Below are 20,174 nucleotides of genomic sequence, written 5' to 3'. Positions count from 1 at the left end.
TGTAGTTACTCTTCAGAGTCCTACCTTTTCCGTAAAACGCTGATTAAAAGGCAACAATAACAGAGTGATGTCCTTAAAATTCAGTCCAAGCTTCATTTACTTTGTGCAGTCTACACTGATTTCTGCCTACTTTTAATCTGCATTTACTATGTTTGCTATACAAGTACTATTTTATTGCATATTGACACATAAAAGGTTCTAAATAAGTATTTGTTGAATTATTTGTCACTAGCAACCAATTTAATACTTAGTTACAGAAACAAAGCAGTATCAGTATAATTTGTATTATATCAGTATGCAGTGTAGGATTACCAGCACATAACTAGCAGAATGTTATCTGGCTCACTAGTGACACTAAATGTATATGACTTATCTTCTCAAAAAGACTAAGACCATTTTTTACTTAATTTGTATCCCCAAATCATTAGCATACAGGCATATCAGCTGTACTTAAGAAATACCTGATGATGAGTTGATCTGAAACTAAACACCACATTTTCAGAAGCCCATTGAGTATTTCCAATCAAAGTAAATAAAAAATCTTCAAGAAAGTCCAGCCAGTGTGAAGATTTATTTGGGATAAAGGGTTTTTAGTGATTGTTTTGTTTTCAAAATAGAGAACAGACACAAAGATTGTTTGGCGTTAGCAGGTAACATGTGAACATTTTACTGACAGGAATCCTGACAAGAAAATTAGTTCTCAAAAGTAGTCATAGTTGTAGGCCAGTTTTCTGACTTTGCACAAAGTGACTGTTCTTTTTGCCCTAATGAACAAGTATAGTCATATTACAAGTTGAATTTACTTCTAAATTTGTTGCTGGATTAAGTCCAGTTGTAGGTTGAATATACAGGATAACAAAACATTAAGCAAGAGGCTGCCACCATGCCACTTGAGAACTGAAGTTTAAAATATTTTAATACGTGTTTTCTTTACAAGTAAACTAAAACAGAATCTTAAAAACTATTTCACTGGTAAGTTTTGAGTGGAGCTCACTGGTAATTTCTATAAGCTTACACTCCATTTAAATTACAAATGTTATTATCATTGATTTTTCACCTGTATCATTTTTAAACATTTCCAGGATTATGTGATATACAGAGTGATATGGATTCTTTATCATATAGTCCATTTTATTTTTTATGTTGGTCTCAATGTTTGGTCCTAGGGATGTCACAAAAGCTGACAGACATGAGTCTGTCTAAGCTGTTTTTAATGAATAGAAAAATACTATATGAGAAAATCAATTAATATATAATACCTACTAAAAATAGTGTGTACTCTCGAGAACTCTCGAGAGGTCTGAGAAAATGTGCAGCTCCTTCCTCTTGACTTATGTTGAAGGGAATGACATCTACACACGTAAATAAGAAAAGGCCCTGCAATGACTTTGGTACTCATTTTCCATCCCTGAGTTATTCTAATTACATTGTTCATAACTGTCTAATATTAAAGAGCCAGTAAACAGCTTGAGTTCTGAAATTTTATAGACCTAGATTTGTATCCTTGTTCTGCTGCTTAATACATAATTGTATGATTTTGGGCAAAGTAATCTTTTTGACCCTAAATTTTTATACCCTTTCATTGACAAATGGAATAATAGAACCCATTCCCAGAATTACCAAAAAGAATAAATGAGACAAGTTCAAATGATTATTGCCATAATACCTGGCACACAGCAATAATTCCATAAAGATACAGTCAAGTCACTATAAAAGGAAATCAAACAGTTTGAATCAATTGAGATTACAAAGAAAGAATCCATTTTTACCTAATCACTCAAAAAAACAGAGATAATACTGGGACTTACAAACATGAAAATATAAAAATATACAGGAAAGAGGTATTAAAAGAACAGACACCCACTTAAATCCTTTATATAGAGATTGTCATTTAACTCTTGATCTAATCATTGCCTTACTAAATATTTTGACAGCTTTGATAAATCATGTGCAGGGAAGGGGAAGGGAGAGTCCTATGTTATTCTTCATTTTCTTGTAAGTTTATATTCTTAAGTATAATGATTTAACTAGAACACTCTGGCCATGGATTTACTAACATTTAATTTAATTCAGTTTTGAGACACTGAGAGAACTATAAATTATAACCAAACTCAGACACCTTATAAATGAAGTTACATTATTGACAAAAAAATGGATCCTTATTTGAGGTGATATAATTGTATAAATCTCGTTAGGTACAACAAGTGATGCGAATCATCAGTGATAGATGCTTATACTAAATTTTTTCCAAAAAATTTTTTTCATGACATATAAAACTAGACAGTGATACATGTAACTTCCTAAAGTAATTTTTGAGATATATTTTTAAATACTACATTTTACCACATGACAACAGAGTCATGTGATACAAGTATATTTTTTAATGAAATGCATTCTTTGAATCATGGTTAATTAGAAACAAACAATGCAAACTCCACAGTTATATAATACCTAAACTAGGTTTGGAAACTAAAACTGCCATTTAAAATACTATAAACAAGATAACCAAAACACATATTCATTTATTTACATTCTATTTTGAAAATGCTTTCTTTCATTGTATTTAAGTTTATATTTTCCTTTTCAAAGCAGCCACCATCACATGAGTTAAGTATCATAAAAAGTCACACTAAAACTACAAAACAGAATTCTAATTATGTTTAAAATTAAGCTTCAATCATTAGTAGTATATATTGTGGCATGGGAATTTAATCAGATAATTCTATTATATTTCTAAAATAATAATTATTACTTAAATGAGTTACTTATTGTTTACTTTTTTATAAGGTATCTTAATTATCAGAGAATTAAACTTAAATATTATACTGTACTTTAATTCATAAAACTAACAAAAGTCAAAGATTTTCAACTCCTTTTATCTATATCAGTTAAATAACAATACACTTCGTAAAAAAGAAAGTAAATAAAATGAAATATCATTATATAGCAAGCCTCAGAAGTTATGCATTCAGAACTGCCTAGTATATCAGTTTCTATTATTGTTTTTGTGGCTAGTTTCTGCCTCTAAAAAGCTAAATCACATCTAATAGGATCATGATTTAGAAAAGACCTCAATTTTTATTCATCATAATAATATAATGTCAGAAAGTGTTCAAATTCATGACAGATAAAAACTCCATGTTTAAACAGCCATATTTAGTTTGAGCTGGTGAGCAGATGTAAATGTAATCTGCAATACTATCAAACTCCAGGTCTGATAGATAGCAAGCTAATATTTATTTTTAAGGGCTCCAAAAATTATTTGTAAAAGCTGCATAAAAAGGATTCCATAAATGTACTGTGATTTTAACAATTATTCTATACTACAATGGACGTACATGCTCAAACAAGACACCTCAGCAGTATTTTAAAGCAGTAACCACCTAGCCAATTTCTGTATGTTCTGTAGTTTTTCTAATCCACTCTCCCTGTGGTTGAGCAAAATCGAATTGCCTCTCACATTTGCAGACAGCTCTGTGAAGGTGATAATAGAGCTGCTCCCTGCTGTCATGAGGCAGGAAATAGGAAAATGGCATATGGGGCTAGAAAGAAAGAAAGAAAAAAAAAAAAAAAGAAAGAAAGAAAGAAAGAAAAAAGAAAAAAAAGAAGGAAAAAAGAACTAAACAAGAACAAAAGATTTCAACAAAGAACAACTATAACCCAATATGCTTTGCAAGTTAATCTCTTTTCAGAATCATTTAGCATATCTAATCATTCATCTGTGTCCTCACTCCAAAAATGCAAGCGGTTGATACCAAGTGTTTGGGGCAAGTTTTCACTGTCTAAAATATTTGGAACCTACAACTGCAGAATATGTCCTGCACAATGTCTGCAAACAGAGCTCTTTAGATTTTTTAAATGTTGTGCCGATCCCAAATTCACCATTTTAAAATAAAAGAAGGTAGAGCAATGTTTATTAAAATATTAATAAAATGTGTATAGAAGGCTTTCAGTATGATTTAACATTCCTAAATCTATGAAATAAAAAAAAATTAAAGATAAACATTTATAATTAGACTAATTAAAGTAGAAACAAATCTCTAAATAGGTAAATTGCTAATAATAATACCAAGACACATTTATTAACTTGTACAGTTTTTTGTTTGGTTGGTTTTTTGTGTAATTAAGAATCATGCTTTAAACAAAACAGATTTTTATGTAATGTATCTGTAAACAGAATGTGGCAGGAGATGCTAATAAAGATAGAATCCACTCTACCTTTCCTTTTACACTCTGAATGGGATCCACAACCACTGCCACAGCTCTCTCTGACAAGGCTTCAAAGCTCTGCTGAGTGTTGATATCCACACCAGAAAGCCAACAACCAAAGCCAGGGTGACTGTGATACCAACCAACAACCATCTCAGGCCTGAAACAAAGAGGGCATTCAGCCGTTCAGAACAGAACAAGTAATACACTTATGATATGAAAAGAAACAACACACTAACAGGGTATAAATTAAGAAGAGATGAAAAACACACAGGTGTGAAAAAGCACCATTAGAAACACTGAAATCATACACCATATTATCCAGAAAACATGGAAATGAAACAGTGTGACAAAGGAGTGCTATCATTAAGAGATGCACATTAGCAGTGGTAGATAAGGCTTTCAGTTTTTCACCTTGTTACCACACTTTCTCAGAGCCAGTTTTTACCCTTTCAGCATTCAAGTAAATATCTACTCTTTAACTCCTTAGCTCTGGGAGTTGGATTTTCCAGGCAGAGTACATTTTTAACAATGGACACCAGGATCCACTGTTGTGAAAGGATTAAATATCAATTAAACCAGCAGTAGAACTAGGAACTCAGTCAAAAACCAATTTGCACTGTTCTGCTCAGCTGCTGAGCCTTTTGCTAACATTAATTTTGAAGTTTTTTCCACAGTAGAAGAATTTGAGCAAGAGAATGACAACTATTGAGAGATTTAATCTGGGGTAAAAAACTTGAACAATATTTGGATTCTACTTTCCCTGTCTTTAAAACTCAATATGACTACAAATATAATTAAATATTCAGAATTTTATTTAGCTGCAACTCTCAAATTTTGGAACATACAAGCTCTTTCAATTATAAGTGACTAGAGAGTAACTCCATATGCTAAACGGTGGGAAGCTACAGTCCAAATTTACTATGTAACAGTTGAGAATTTTAACATGAGGCAGTTTTCTAACTGGCAAATTTCTATGATTCTAGAGGAAAGAGATACTAGATAGGTGGTGCAGAGCACTGACAGTGATACTTTTACATTAATTACGTGGCTTTTTTTCCCCTAAGAATGATATTCACGAACATGTAAAATTCTGAGATACATTTCTGAAAATATTTCCCATCATTCCATTATATGATCATTTGAAATACTTACCTTCCTGTCTGCTTCAACATATCCAACATCTTGGCTTGGAACACTGGATCCACTGCCTCCACACTGACACCCTGATTTAGAAAGAAAGGAAAATGATTAGCTTCTATAACAATGAGAAAAAATTTATATTACAAGGTAAACGAACAAAAAGCTACTGCCTAAAAACCTATGTATATTATTTTGGGATACCAAAATAATTTAATAGGTTTTGATACCCATATTTGACACCTACTCATGTCATTCAATTATAAACCATACATCAATAAAGCTTTTTAAATTGCCAAGTACCAAGAAAACAAAAAAATTGCCAAGTACCATACTGCTGTTAGCTAATGAGTTAAGATAATTTTTAGGCTCCTTTAAAAGAGTTTATGGCCATGACTAATGTGTGTGTGTATATATACACACACCAGAAATACCAAATAAGTGAACCAACTATTTTTTGGTTAGATCGGTCTAGGCAAGCATACTTCCTAACGTCATCCTCTGATAACTGATAAGCACTAGGCCTCTTCCATCTCATCCAAAGTTCTACAACTATTCTGCTATTATAATAATCAACAGTTCAAGTCGGTTTTTTTTTTTCTTCAGTAATGTAAACACCTTGAGGAAGGAAAATAATAGTTTCCCAGAGTTATTTTTATTTGTTTTTTGGTTGGCTGAGTTAGGAGGGGAGGATGTTCAGTGCTTTAGTTAGGACTACTTGGTAGATTAGGCAATTGGAGGGGAATATATACATTTGAATATTACCTCAAATATAACAGCATTCTCAAAATATTCCCCACAAGAGGCAATCTGCAACCAAGTCTTTTAAATGCTGCATTATTTTGCTAGTTCAACCAAAAGAAAATTTTAGGACATGGAAGAATTAAAGGCATTCATATTATCTCTCCAGTCATAGATCACTGCCATTATAGCTCCCTCAAGGTTTTCCTCTAACATCAGGAATTTAAGTCTAATCTACTTAAACAAACCAGTTAACATAAGCACTTCTTCCCACCAAAATAAACAGTATTTTGAATTCTAATTGAGAGTGCATCCTCAAGAACAGGGGTACACAATCTACTGCCTACAGGCTAAGAATGTTTTTTAACATTTTTGAAGGGTGGTTAAAAAAAAAACAACAACAAAACAAGAATATGAGACAGAGACATATGTCTTTACAGAAAAAGTCTGCTAACTCTTGGGCTAGAAGAAAAACTTTCCAACTCTACTACACAGAATGAACATGGGGAATCAAATATTCTATTTTATATTGTCAAACAAGCACTTGTAGTACAAGGAAATAAAGGATATTAAAACTTAAGAACCCTTTACTATAATGGATATCCACATAAGGACATTCATCAGACAAATATACACATTATATCTTCTTAGGCAAGTAGATGAGAAGGATATATGTGTTATTTTTTGGAAGGTAAGTAAACGGTTATTGTTTTTTGGACATTAAAAAAAAATCTAAGTACACACCTATCTACAAGTCCAATGCATTAAACAAAACAGCAAAACAAAACAAAAAACTCCCACAAAGAACAATGCATTCTAAATGCATTAAAGTAGAGGACTTTCAAAATGTGTATGCAGTATGGTTCATCTATTAACAAATTACCATGCAAAAAGGCAAAAAGAACTAAAGTTTGTCATGGTTTTTTGTTTTTTTTTAAACTTAACATTTTGAATAGGAAAAGCTTAAGAGTCATTTATCACCATATACAGAACATTTTAAAAAGGGCGATATTTCAAAACAATAAAAACAAAACATGAGGACTAGATAATGTAGGTGAGTTGAAACTCTAATTAAGAGTGTCTCTGAAATCTTTTGAACCATGTGTTCAAACTAATCAAACTAGTATCCTACTATTTTAAGGTAACTAACTTATAAATCCAGTACACTATGCTAGTTAAAGCTGAAAGAACAAGTAAAGGGATTAAATCTTAGCATCACTCAATTTGTGGATCTACAGGGAATTCATAATGCATTTAAAAGATCAATGATTTGATTCAATACAGTCTAAAAGTTTCTATCATTAATCTTATAATGAATTTTTCTATCAGGAAGAGAAAATTACAATATGATGAGAGTTATTTTGCACAGGAAAAGAAAAGAGAAAAGTAATACGTTTACTTGCATCAGGCAACCATAAAAGTACTCACTGTTCCTGACTGTGGCATAGCAAACACGTCAATCACTCTGACGGTGTAATCATCAACAAATTCTCCAAGCATCAGACCCATAACTTCCATTGGAACCCCAGCACGACCATGTTTTAACATCTGTAAAGAGGAAGATATATAGACACAAAGCTTTGAGATCTTTGGACCCCCCCCCCTTTTTTTAATTAATAACTTAATTGTGTTTCGGTGGAAATAAAACACTCTATTTTATACATGCACGTAAAACAACGGCTTATGTGTGAGAGGGTTAACGTGAAAAATATTCCAAAGTAAAAGAGAGAAAGCAGCTGAACTCTCTAAAGCAAGTAACTCCATTCAACACTTACTTTTAACAGTGCCAGGGAAGAGATATAGACTTGTTCTGCTGTGTCCACTGCAGGAGCATCTGTAGGTGGCCCCTAGGAACAAGCATACAAATCATTATAAATACAAAGAACTTATGAGTTTAAAATTAAAGTTACAAGTTATTTAAACATGATTTTTTTAAAGAGTTTAGGGGAAACATGTTAAGTATTCAGCTACAACACAAACAATCAGAACAAGCTTGTAAATATCAAACCTGTAGAAAACATCAAACTTAGTACTCAGGTAAGTGTCCAATGGACACAATGCTTGAATCTTTCAGGGATGTTAATTTACCTCCACTACAAAATAACTATAATGCACCAATTAGCTATGTTTCTTACCCCAATGTGAATGTAAACTGATTAACTGAAGGACCAACACAAACAGCAAATTCTCTGAGCCTGATTTTCAGCTAAAGACAGCATGTAGATTAGGGCTACGGGATCTCTGCAGAAACTTAGGTATGGGGGGGCGAGGGGCGGAGAAGACTTCTAATCCCTAGGTGAAAGAGCTGTGAACATGCTCTGCACTTCACCTGATGAAGTTGTTCCCCTCCCCTATACAACATCAAATTTAACACAACTGCCCCAGATGTGAACAAACTGGTTGAGACTGGTGTAGCTAACATGAAAATACTTCCAAATCCTGACAACTACCTTTAAAACAAATATTACTATTAATCTTATTACAGCCTAAGAAGATACTATGTTTCTCCCTAAGGATTCTACCTTCTTCATCAAAAGCACCAAACCACTTTTTACTGTAACATTCTGCTACACAAAGTAATTTACATATAGTCCTTACCCTCAAGATGACTATAGTCTTATAAATTTAATTCTGCCCCAATCAGTGCATATAGAAAGCTTCTTGTTTTTTAATACTGAGCAGTCTGGGAAACTAAAATGAGATGTGACTTTTAATTGCCAGGTCCTGTTTTGCTTAAAGTTCCCTTTCCTTAACAATAACTCTATTACAATTACAGAATGAACATGTTAGCTATCTAAATTGTAAGTCAATATTCTCTCTTGCTTTTATGGATTTGCTTATTACTAAAATTTAAAAATTGCTTTACTCATTACATTTCACACTTATAGGTCTGTGTGTACTTTGTGCTTCTTGTCTGTTTATATGCCAAGTTCTGTGATTTTTTTGGTTTTGTTTTGTTTAAAAGCTCATAATACTTACTGGAAGCACTGAGTATAAAAAGTTCTAGAATAAGTTTTCTCTAAATATAAGCATCACATACAAAAATAACCTCTATTTCCTTATATACAAAGTGGTGAGAAAAATAAAATCCTTCAAATTTTATGTTTAAAAATACATGTCAGATAACATATTTTAAAAAGAACCGAATTCTTCATTATTATCATTATTATCACCTAATGCAGCTTTACTGCTTGCCTTTCAAATAGATATGAAAATTCTAAGGTAAGCTAAAGTGCTATCATGCCAAAACATTTGTTGAGGTCACCACATAAAACAAGATAATTTTGTTGATATGATAATTTTATTCATCTAATTAAGAAAGTTAAGAAAGTTTAAGAAAAAAAGAGAAGAAATAGTAAGTTAGTTGTCACAAGATGTTTTTTGGGAAATAATACTCTAAGGTCAGGATAATGAACACTGTATTCATAAAAGTTATTTCCTGATTCAGAGCAACTTAAAAAACGCCCATGACAAAAGAAGTTAAAACTGGTATCTAGGCTACAGTTATTAATACAGCCTTTCTCAACTTGCCAGGAAATACTTATTAAGAAAAAAAAAAAAAAAAAGAATAGGGAAATAAAACATCACATCATCACCAAAATGCATTACTGACAAAGTTCAGAAAATATTTCTGCCATCAATGAAAGAAGAAACACTCTGTTTTGTTCAGCATTATATATATCCAGTACCTAGCAAAGTGCCTGGCACATAGAACTCACTAAGTATTGGTTGAAAAAAAAAAGAATGAACAAGTTAAGGTAGTACAAGCCAATGGAACAGGAAGGGAAAATACCCACCAGTTACCCTGGGAGAGAGAACAAGCCATATGCAAGTAAGTACAAAGATCACTAGCTCCTCTCTCACTATGTTCTTCTGGTTCAGAAACATACTAACAGAAAACCATGTAGCTGGTTTCTCTATTGTTGTTTTTTGAGACAGCAACCAGTGATATTTCCTGTTACCCTTCTCACTCTATTACTACTCTGTTTCTTGATCTAGTTAGAATAAACTTCCCAGAAAACAACTTGACAAGAAGTAGAGGAGGGTTTGTAGCAGTGAACTGCAACCTAAAGAAAAAAAAAAAAAGAGTAACCCATGTAAAACACTGTCTATGGGACATGTGTTAAGGACCTCTGGAGCAGATGCTATCACTTTTCTATCATCATGCTCACCTGTTCAGAATAGCACACAACCAGGCAATGAAGGTGAAGAAAACTCCATTAAATACCCTGGAAACTGAACTAAAACAGTTATGTAAGAGCAAGTACAGCTGTAGATCAAAGATGACCTGAGTTGAGAAAAATGTGGAGCTATGGACAATTTACATACATTGCCTTTCAGCAAACACTCCTGAGGAATAGCATTCAGATAATTCAAAGAGAGGAAAGTCATTTAAAAATAGGAATCATATACAAAATTCTGGAAAACTATTTGGCACCAGTAGGACACAAGACGATTTCTTATCTTTGAAATAGAACGTTGGAGGATAGACCAAGATGAAAGATGAAAAATAGTTAAGAATTAAAGTTACACTGGAGTAAACAAGGGTAAAAATAACACTATGACAAGTTTAATTCAGTGATATAGAACATAAACTTTTGAAGATGTCTTAGAATGTACAGTAAAAAAGTTACAGATGAAAACTATTAAAAATACAATACTAGAGAAGAAAGGAAGGAGACGTAAGCTAAGAAATACAGTTGATCCTAAGAATAAAATAAGAAATGGAAAGCATCAATAAGACAAAGCTGAAGAAAACTTTCCTGAATGAAAAAAAATTCAACTTTTGCATCACTAAATGTCAGGCAATAATCAATGAAGAAAAGTGTTATATACCTTGTAAAGTCTTAGGTAAATCTTAACTACATGAATAAAGCAAAATTTCTAAAACCATACAAATAGAAAAACTACATAACCTGAAGAAAAAAATGCAACTCAGTTGACTTTGGATTTCTTTGCAACATTAAACAGCAGAAAACAATGAAACAAAGTTTCAGACTTTTAAGAGAGAAACCCTGTGGAGTCAAAAACATTACACTCCACTAAAAAAAATGTCTGAAGGCCCACAAATATATTACTAAATACACAAGGGTTCAGAAAATATGATTCCGTGTATCTTCCTTCAAAGAACTTTTTGAATAAATGATCCACTTGAGACCCCACAAATCAAAAATAGAAAATTAAAAATGGAAAAGCCATTATATAAAACAATTTGTTAAGACCACTGAAAGCAGTTAAAAACAGAGAGAGCTAAATAACATAAATAACCAGGGTTCAAAACCACAGATATCACCCAATAACTATATAGGGCGATGGAGAGAAATGAAGTATACAAAACTCTCTGTTTGACATATAGGAGGGGAAAAAAGAGATCTGTTTAAGTGTTGACTTAGACTATTACAGAAATATGGATTTGAGAGTCTTTTGAACAAATTTAAAATAACCACAATAAACATTAAAACTGAATAGACACCTTACCAAATCTCTGGAGAAGAAAAAGCTAACACAACACTGACAATAAAGAACAGGGAACAAAGAAGGGAACAAAACAAAAATAGCAAACAACGTAAGGTAAGACCAAATATATTGGTAATGAAAAAATATAAATGAGATAAAGTCCCTTGTTAAAGGCCTTTTATAATGGGTTTAAATGGAAATTCATGTATATGCTGCTTACAAATAAGAATTAAAACAAAAGGATTGGTGAGATTTGTCAGTGACATAACTATTTCTTTTTTGCAAAAGAAGCCACAATGGCCACTATATTTTACTTACCTTGCCTTTCTTCAGTGATGTATTACATTAATAGATTTCCTAGTATTAAATCACCTTTCTATTTCCAGGATAAATTGTTCAAGTTTGATTTACTATTTTTATATTAAATTTTAAAATATATTTATATATAATTTGTATTTATATTATTATATATATTATTTTTATGTAAGTGAGATTGACCTGGCATTTTCTTTTTTTCTGTTAAATTTGTCAGGTTTTGATATCATTATGCTAGATGTATAAAATGAATTGGAAAGTTTTACAACTTCCCATTTTCTATGTTCTAATAAAATGTATATATACTAAATTATCCATGTCTTAAAATTTAAATTTGGACAAGTTCACTAATGAAACATTTGGCTCTGAAGCTAATTTTGGAGCTAATTTTTATAACATTTGCAGTGGTATTAATAAATTCAGGTTACCTGTCTTGAAACTAGATGGAATATTATATTGTTCCAGAAAGTTTCATTTCATTTATATTCAAAGTTATCACCATAGAATCGAACATATTCTATTTTATCTTTTCTTTTTTAACTGTTCAATATGGAAAACATTTAAAACTAAATTTGTTTCTCCATATCACATTATCACTACCCAGATAGATCAATGATTTACATTTTTAAAAAATCAAATCATAACCAAAACCATGATAAAAATATTGGTGAAGGGAACACCTCCTAATTCATTCTATGAGGCCAGCATTACCCTGATACCAAAACCAAAGACACTACAAGAAAAGAAAACTACAGACAGACCAGTATCTCTTATGAACATCGATGCAAAAATCCTTACAAAATACTAACAAACAGAACTCAGTAGCATATTCAAAGGACTATCTATACACATGACTGAGTGGGATTAAAACTTGCAAGGCAAGGATGGTTCAACAAACAAAAACTGGCCAATGTAATATACCACATCAACAGAATGAAGGGGAAAAAAAAAACCACATGACCATCTCAATTGATGCAGAAAAAGCATTTGACAAAATTCAACACTCTTTCATGAAAAAAACACTCAACAAACTAGGTATAGAAGAAAACTACCTCAACATAATAAAAGCCATAGATGAAAAATCCACAGTGAACATAATGTCCCATGTTGGTGAAAGACTGAAAGCATTTCCTCTAAGATGGGGAACAAGGCAAGGATGCCTGCTTTCACCACTTCTATCCAACATAGTACTGGAAGTTCTAGCCAGAGCAATTAGGCAAGAAAGAGAAATAAAAGGCACTCAAATTAGAAAGGAAAATTATCTCTGTTTGCAGATGATATGATCTTATCCAAAGAAAAGCCTAAAGAATCCACAAAAAGGACATTAGATCTAATAAGTGAATTCAGTAAAGTAGCAGGATACAAAGGCAACATTCAAAAAACCATGCATTTCTACATACAAATAATGAACAATCTAAAAAGAAATTACAAAAATAATTTCATTTACAATAGCATCAAAAAGAATAAAATACTTGGAATTAACCAAGAAGATGAAAGTCTTGTACAATCAAAACCACAAAATATTGCTGCAAGAAATTAAAGAAGACATAAATAAATGGAAACACACCCCATGTTCATGGACTGGAAGACTTAATATTGTTCAAATGTCAAAACTACTCAAAGTGATCTACAGATTCAAAGCAATCTCTGTCAAAATTTCAATGACAACTTTTGTAGAAATAGAAAACCCATCCTAAAATTCATATGGAATCTCAAGGGACCCTGAACAGTCGAACAATCTTGAAAAAGAACAAAACTGGAGGACTCAGACTTCCTGATTTCAAAATTACTACAAAGCTACAGTAATCAAAACAATGTGGTATTGGCATAAAAACAGACATATAGACCAATGGAACTGAACAGAGCTCAGAAATAAACCCTTGCATATATGGTCAAACGATTTTTTAATAAGAGTGTCAAGGGTGCCAAGACAATGTTTGTAAATTATACACCCAAAATACATAGCAAACTCCTAAAACAACCAAAAACCTGATTTAAAAATAGGCAAAGGATTTGAATAGACATTTCTCCAAAGAAGATACATAAATGGGCAGTAAGCACATGAAAAGATGCTCAACATCACTAATCATTAGAGATATGCAAATCAAAACTACAAGGAGATACCACCTTACACCTATTAGTATGGCTACTAATAAAAAACAAAACAAAACAGAAAACAAGTATTGGCAAGGATGTGAAGAAATGGAAAACCTCGTGCACTGCTGGTGGGAATATAAAATGGTACAGCCACTGTGAAAAACAGTATGGTGATTTCTCAAAAAGTTAAAAATAGAATACTGTAAGATCTGGCAATTCAACTTCTGGGTATATAACCACCCAGAAATGAAAGCAGGTTCTCAAAGAGATGTCTGTACACCAAAGTTCACAGCAACGTTATTCACAAGAGCTAAAAAGTGGAAGCAGCCCAAGTGTCCACCAATGGATGAATGGATAAGCAAAATGTGGTATACACATACACCATGGAATATTATTCAGTCTTAAAAAGGAAGGAAATTCTGCAATATGCTACAACATGGATGAACCTTGAGGACACTATGCTAAGTCAAATAGGCAATCAAAAAAGACAAATACTGTATGATTCCACTTATATGATGAAGTACTTAGAGCAGTCAAAAATCATAAAGACAGAAAATATAATGATGGCTGCTAGAGGCTGCATGGAGGGGAGTATGGAAAGTTACTGTTTACTAATGGATAATATTTCAGTATAAATAAATAACAAAATAACTAAATAAATAAATTTGATCTGGGCGAGGAAATACATTCTAGGTACAAACCCAACTGAACAAAAAAATATATATAAAACTGACAACATAATCTAAAATTTCTGAATACAGGCATACCTTGGAGATACTATGAGTTCAATTCCAGACCACTCCAATATAGTGAATATTACAATAATGCAAGTCACATGAATTTTTTGGTTTCTCAGTGCATATAAAAGTTATGTTTACACTATACTCTAGTCTACTAAGTGTGCAATAGCATTATGTTTAAAAAAACAAGGTACGTACCTTAATTTAATAATACTTTAGTGCTAAAAAAATGCTAACCATCATCTGAGCCTTCAGTGAGTCATAATCTTTTTGCTGGTGGAGGGTTTGAAATATTGAGAATTACCAAAACATGACACAGAGACACGAAGTGAGCAAATGCTGTTAGAAAAATGGCACCAACAGACTTGCTGGATGCAGGGTTGCCACAAACCTTCAATTTGTAAAAAAAACAATTATCTGCAAAGCACAATAAAGTGAAGCTCAATAAAACGAGGTATACCTGTACTAAAAAAGTTAAAAGGAAAAAAAAAAAAAACCTGAAAAAATAGTTGCCCCATTTATGACAAAAAGTCAATACCCAAGTTAACGAAATACTAAAATCTTAATGGAAACAAGGGCAAAGAATATAAAGCAACTAATTACATAAGAAATAATGAAATAAATATGAAAAATATTCAACCTCACTAGTTGACCTCCTTTAATTAAGAAATGCCAATTAACACATTAAGACATTGTTGTTGCTGTTGTTTTCCTATCAAACAAGCTTTACAATGCCCAATTTTGGAGCGGGTGTGATAAAAGAGACACTCTCAGCACTACTGGTGGAAATGTGAATTAGTACAAACTATCAGAAAAGCAACTGAGCAATGTATATCAAGAGCCTTACAACTGTACAAACTTTTTAACCCGCTTCTGCACTCCTAGAAATTATTTAAGTAAATAAACAGAGATGTTTGCTTGAACCAGAATATTCATGATAGTTCTTTTAATAATGCAGATAAACCTAAGAACAAATAACAACAAATAATTTAAAAATATTGTTGAAAGCTCCTTTCTCTGAGATCTCAGATGACTCTAGCCATCTTAATCATCAATATTGCCTTAAGTTTAAAGTACCCTAGCCTGCTGCTATATTGAATATTTTTAACTTACAATATTGAAGGAACCTTCCCTTAATTTAAAAAGAAAACTAATAAAAAGGAGTATGGCTGTGAAGTACATTCACATGGAGGCAGATTCCTCTCCCATCCTGAAGGCCATGATAACAAACAGAGGTAAATTAGGAACTAACCTATAAGACACCACACAAGTTTCAACATTTACCAGTGCAAAGTATTTTAGAGCACTGAACCATGAGGTCTTTTATGGTTGGCTCCTGACTGCATGTAAAGGATTCTACTTCAGAGCTCTTCACTCTCAGAATCAGAGCTACCAAGTATGGAAAAGTGACTTAAAGTCATGATATATAGGAAATATTCAAAAGAACTTAATAAAACTTGGAAAAGACAAGGTACAAAACAACTATCTTCAAATATATGAAAAGCTGTCAGACAAAGTTCAGACTAATAGCTCTCAAAGTGCAGTCCCTAAACCAGATGCACCAGCACCACCTGGGAATTTGTTATAAATGCACATTCCTACTGAATCAGAAATTCTGGGGGCAGAGCCCAGAAATCCTGGTTTTTAGAAAGCCCTCCAGGTGATTCTGATGCTTGCTAAAATTTGAGAACCACTGATTTAGACTATATAGTTTGTAGAACTATGGACTAATGGAATGAAGCTATGGGGAGATTGAATTTGGGTTCAATGTAAGAAAAATCTTGTATTGGTCCAAGCTATCTAAAGAAGAGCTCCAGTTAATGAGTTCCCTGTAACTGGAGTTATTCAAACATAAGTGGTTCATATTGGGGAAAATGTTACAGAGGGGGTCGAATATTTGATGACTAATTAAATCAGATGATATTTTTTTAAGGGTTCCCTCCTCACTTAGTAATACTACCAATCATATTATTTCCTAAGGGAGACACCTCAAATTAAACATCTTCAAAAATCAAACTCACCATGTTTCTCTACAAACTAACCTTCCCAACTTATAATTATCTTAAGTCTCAAACTACAAACCTAGGCAAAATTTTCATTTACTCTCCTTCAGTCCTTATAGTCAATATATCACCAAGTTTTATCAATTCTTTGTTATTCTGCAGTGTGACAGAGATTTTTAAAATACTCATTTTTGGGAAAAGAGTTTCAAGAAAATACCATCCACAGAGTTCACTCCTAGTTAAGTAAGTTTGGAATATAATGAATATCGACCCTACCCCCCAAATTTATGTTGTATGTTAGAATATTAGAGGCTCTAAGAAAAATCCTGGAGTGGAAAAAATCTGTTTATCTTTGTTTAACCTGAAGTTTTCCAATTCATTCCATGGTCCACATGGTCTTCTCAGAGAAAATCTGGACTTTCTTTTTCAGGCTCTGAAAAAATTTATCATTTTTTCAAATGTGAGGCAGAGATCAAGACCAGGCTCCAAATAATATTGAAGTATTTACTATGTGCCTAGTACTACAGCTACATGGTTAAATGAAGGCTTCAAGAAGCTTATAATGTAAATGGAAAGGCAGGCGAAACACACATTGGCACAGATCATCAGGACTGAAATGTAATTTCTGACTTCTAGCAATGTGGCCTTTCCACTACAGCATACCATCCCTTTTTCATATGCCCAAATATACTTTTATTCTGGAAGCTTAGTTCCTTTCCATTGTTTACAATTTTAGAATCCTCTTCCACCTGGAGCCATTTCGTACTAAAGAAAATGGAAATAAGTCTTGGGATGCTCTTCCTACCTAAAAGCAGTTAGTATGCCCACTAAGAACGGGGAACACTTCTGGTCCTCCCTTTATTTTCTGAAGTCTAGATGGGCACAGGGGGCTTGGCAGACCAAAAGGCACTACTGAATTTACTTATAACATAGTATGTACACTACTATGAAAACAAAAATATGCCTTTTTATTAAAATATACTGTAGGAAACAAGTCACACAACATTTGGGGCTTTTTTTTTTAAATCACAGCATTCAAATGATAGAAAAATAATAAGGCAAGCACAGTTCACAAACATATCACCTTATTCAAATAATTAAATCATGGTTGTACATATGTAAGCACACCAAATTATTTCAGTATTACTTTAATGTATTTTAAAGAACTGAGTAAATATGCACAACAACAAAAGTAGGACACTAGTTCATTACAGAAGCAGAGATATCAAGTAAGAATTTTCAAGATACTTGAGGTGCAAGATGGCTATACCCTAGGCAAATAAAGATATCGAGGTATAGCTCTATATCAAATGTTAAAAACTTAAGAAAAAAAACGTGTGAGTCAGGGGATTCAAGGAGGAGAAATGTACAGAGTAGGAACAGTCAGGGTAATGAAGTGGTAATGGGCACAGAAAGGGACTTCCAGGATTGGGAGGTGCCACCCAGGAAAAGAGATTTAGGATGGTTTTTATTCCTCACCCACAGAAAGTTTCCACGTCCCTTTACCCCTGCCCTCATGTCTCATATTTACAATCCTATGACTTTAATGAGAAACAAAAGATTTCACAAGTAGAAAGTGATACAAACTTTAATGTTAGATTTAAATCAACTACTGTTAGTCTATGTTTACATTCAACTAAAATGGACATATGGTGATCACATACAATGGCAAATTACATGTGTTCCATTCACAGGATGAAAAAAATTTGAATAAATGTACAGAATTTGAATTACTTTCAAATATCTTTCATTTATTGAGAATTTATTATGTTTAAGAAACTAAAAAAAAAAGAAACTAAGCTAAATGCTGGGTAAACTAAAGTAAAAAACTATACAGTGATATAAATCAAATGAAAACCTGGGCCCAAATATTTTTTGAATTTCAGAAATTGGCTTAGGCTGTTATTATTCTAAAAAATAAACAATGAAGAAAATGTTTCTTTCTGATGTTTAATCAACAGCATAGCTCTAAAATTACCAATTTACATGGTGTTTGAACTAGTCAAGTTAACTCTGTTGACCTTATAACAACTATCTAACCACAATAAACAAGTACAGAAAGTCATTTTTTTAAAAAGATTGAACATGATGTAACTTAAACTCCAAGGTTCTTTAAAAACAACTATGAGAATAACTGAAGGTACTTTTATAACTAAAGTGGTATTAAGCAAAAGAAAAAATAAAATAAAAAACTAAAGAAAATTGGTCTGTATTTCACAAAAAGCACACACACACATCACTGACAACAAATAAGTAAAATAAGAAATATCTGAATGTTCTACAACTTTATAGTCTACTGTTAAAACTTAAATGAATGTAACAATTTGAAAATTGGAATATGATTTAGTTATATATTTCTGTAAAAAAACATGGAACTAAAATGCACATACCCCTCATACAAATAAGAAACTGAAATAATTACTTTTGCTATATAAATCCACAATGCTCAAATCCTACAGGCACAACTTTGAAATCACTTAAGTAAGTCTGACTCTTTAAAATAAGTTTGTTTAAAATGAGGTAGGGGGGAATTCATACTTTTAAACTGACTAAGAGTGTAAGTTAGCTATCTAACAGAACTGCAGGGTAAAATAGGTGAGCCATAGGCACAAGCAGTGTGACTGACCTTTATACGTACATGAAAATCTACCTAACCAGTGATATAATACCTATTAGGGACCCCACAAGGGCATCAAACTTACCTCTGTACAACGAGTTTTATCTGTCACATTTAGTAAAACAGAAATTATCATCCAGGTCCACAAATTTTAAATGTGGTAAAATTAAATGAGACATGAGTTGTTTGTGTTTTTGTGGGGTTTTCCCCCCCATTTAGAAGGTTAAAATCTGATCCAGCATAAAAGGCTGTGACTTTTACTTGGGCAGCCCTTGTTGACTAAGCGTTAAAAAAAAAAAAAGGCATTTGCCATTATAACAGGATAAAAACTAATGCCTCAAAGTGTTACCTACTCAGGCCTTTTAACAAATATGTTAACACTATTAGTTATATTACTCCACCTTTCTCTTAGTGTGAACTGGTATCAATTATTTAGCCAATTTTATAATGTTATTAAAGTACCTGCTGATTAAACATGAACCAAAGTGTCACTTAAAAAGAAATGTAAAATAAGTAGTATCACTGAACTGCAACACTCCAAAAAAACCCAAAAATATAAAGTTACCTTAGGAAATTACATAAAGCATTTCAAAATTTATTAAAAAGTTGTTCTAGGATTAAAATATTACCTGGATTTATTTATTTTTATAATGGCTGTTTTAAGGTGTGTATTTGGTCCTGCATTACAGAATTATTTTTAGAGGTCTGTTAAAATATTTTTCAACAAAGAGAAAACAAGTTTTATTAACAAATGAAGGTGACTATATTTTTAAAAACAAAATAAAACCTAAACATATAATATATTGGAAAGCTGACAGAAGATAATTCTTAACTTATGGTATGCAACATAACCCT

General features: G+C 32.3%; 1 protein-coding gene across 1 annotated transcript in view; it reads right to left on the bottom strand.

Annotated features, from left to right (window-relative positions):
- The window catches only part of PSMD14 (proteasome 26S subunit, non-ATPase 14), a 90,368-nt gene that overhangs the window by 31,936 nt on the left and 38,258 nt on the right, over positions 1-20,174 (bottom strand). The window contains exons 4-7 of the mRNA XM_061200661.1: positions 7,866-7,937; positions 7,519-7,638; positions 5,365-5,435; positions 4,219-4,369 (exon numbers count right to left, since the gene is read on the bottom strand). Coding sequence (XP_061056644.1) covers positions 4,219-4,369; positions 5,365-5,435; positions 7,519-7,638; positions 7,866-7,937 — 414 coding nt within the window. The remainder of the gene's footprint in view (positions 1-4,218; positions 4,370-5,364; positions 5,436-7,518; positions 7,639-7,865; positions 7,938-20,174) is intronic.

Source organism: Eubalaena glacialis, chromosome 1 (assembly GCF_028564815.1).
Source record: "Eubalaena glacialis isolate mEubGla1 chromosome 1, mEubGla1.1.hap2.+ XY, whole genome shotgun sequence".
NCBI classification, from domain to species: domain Eukaryota; kingdom Metazoa; phylum Chordata; class Mammalia; order Artiodactyla; family Balaenidae; genus Eubalaena; species Eubalaena glacialis.
The sequence above is the reverse complement of the archived record's forward strand: the minus strand, read 5'-3'. Positions and strand labels throughout refer to the sequence as shown.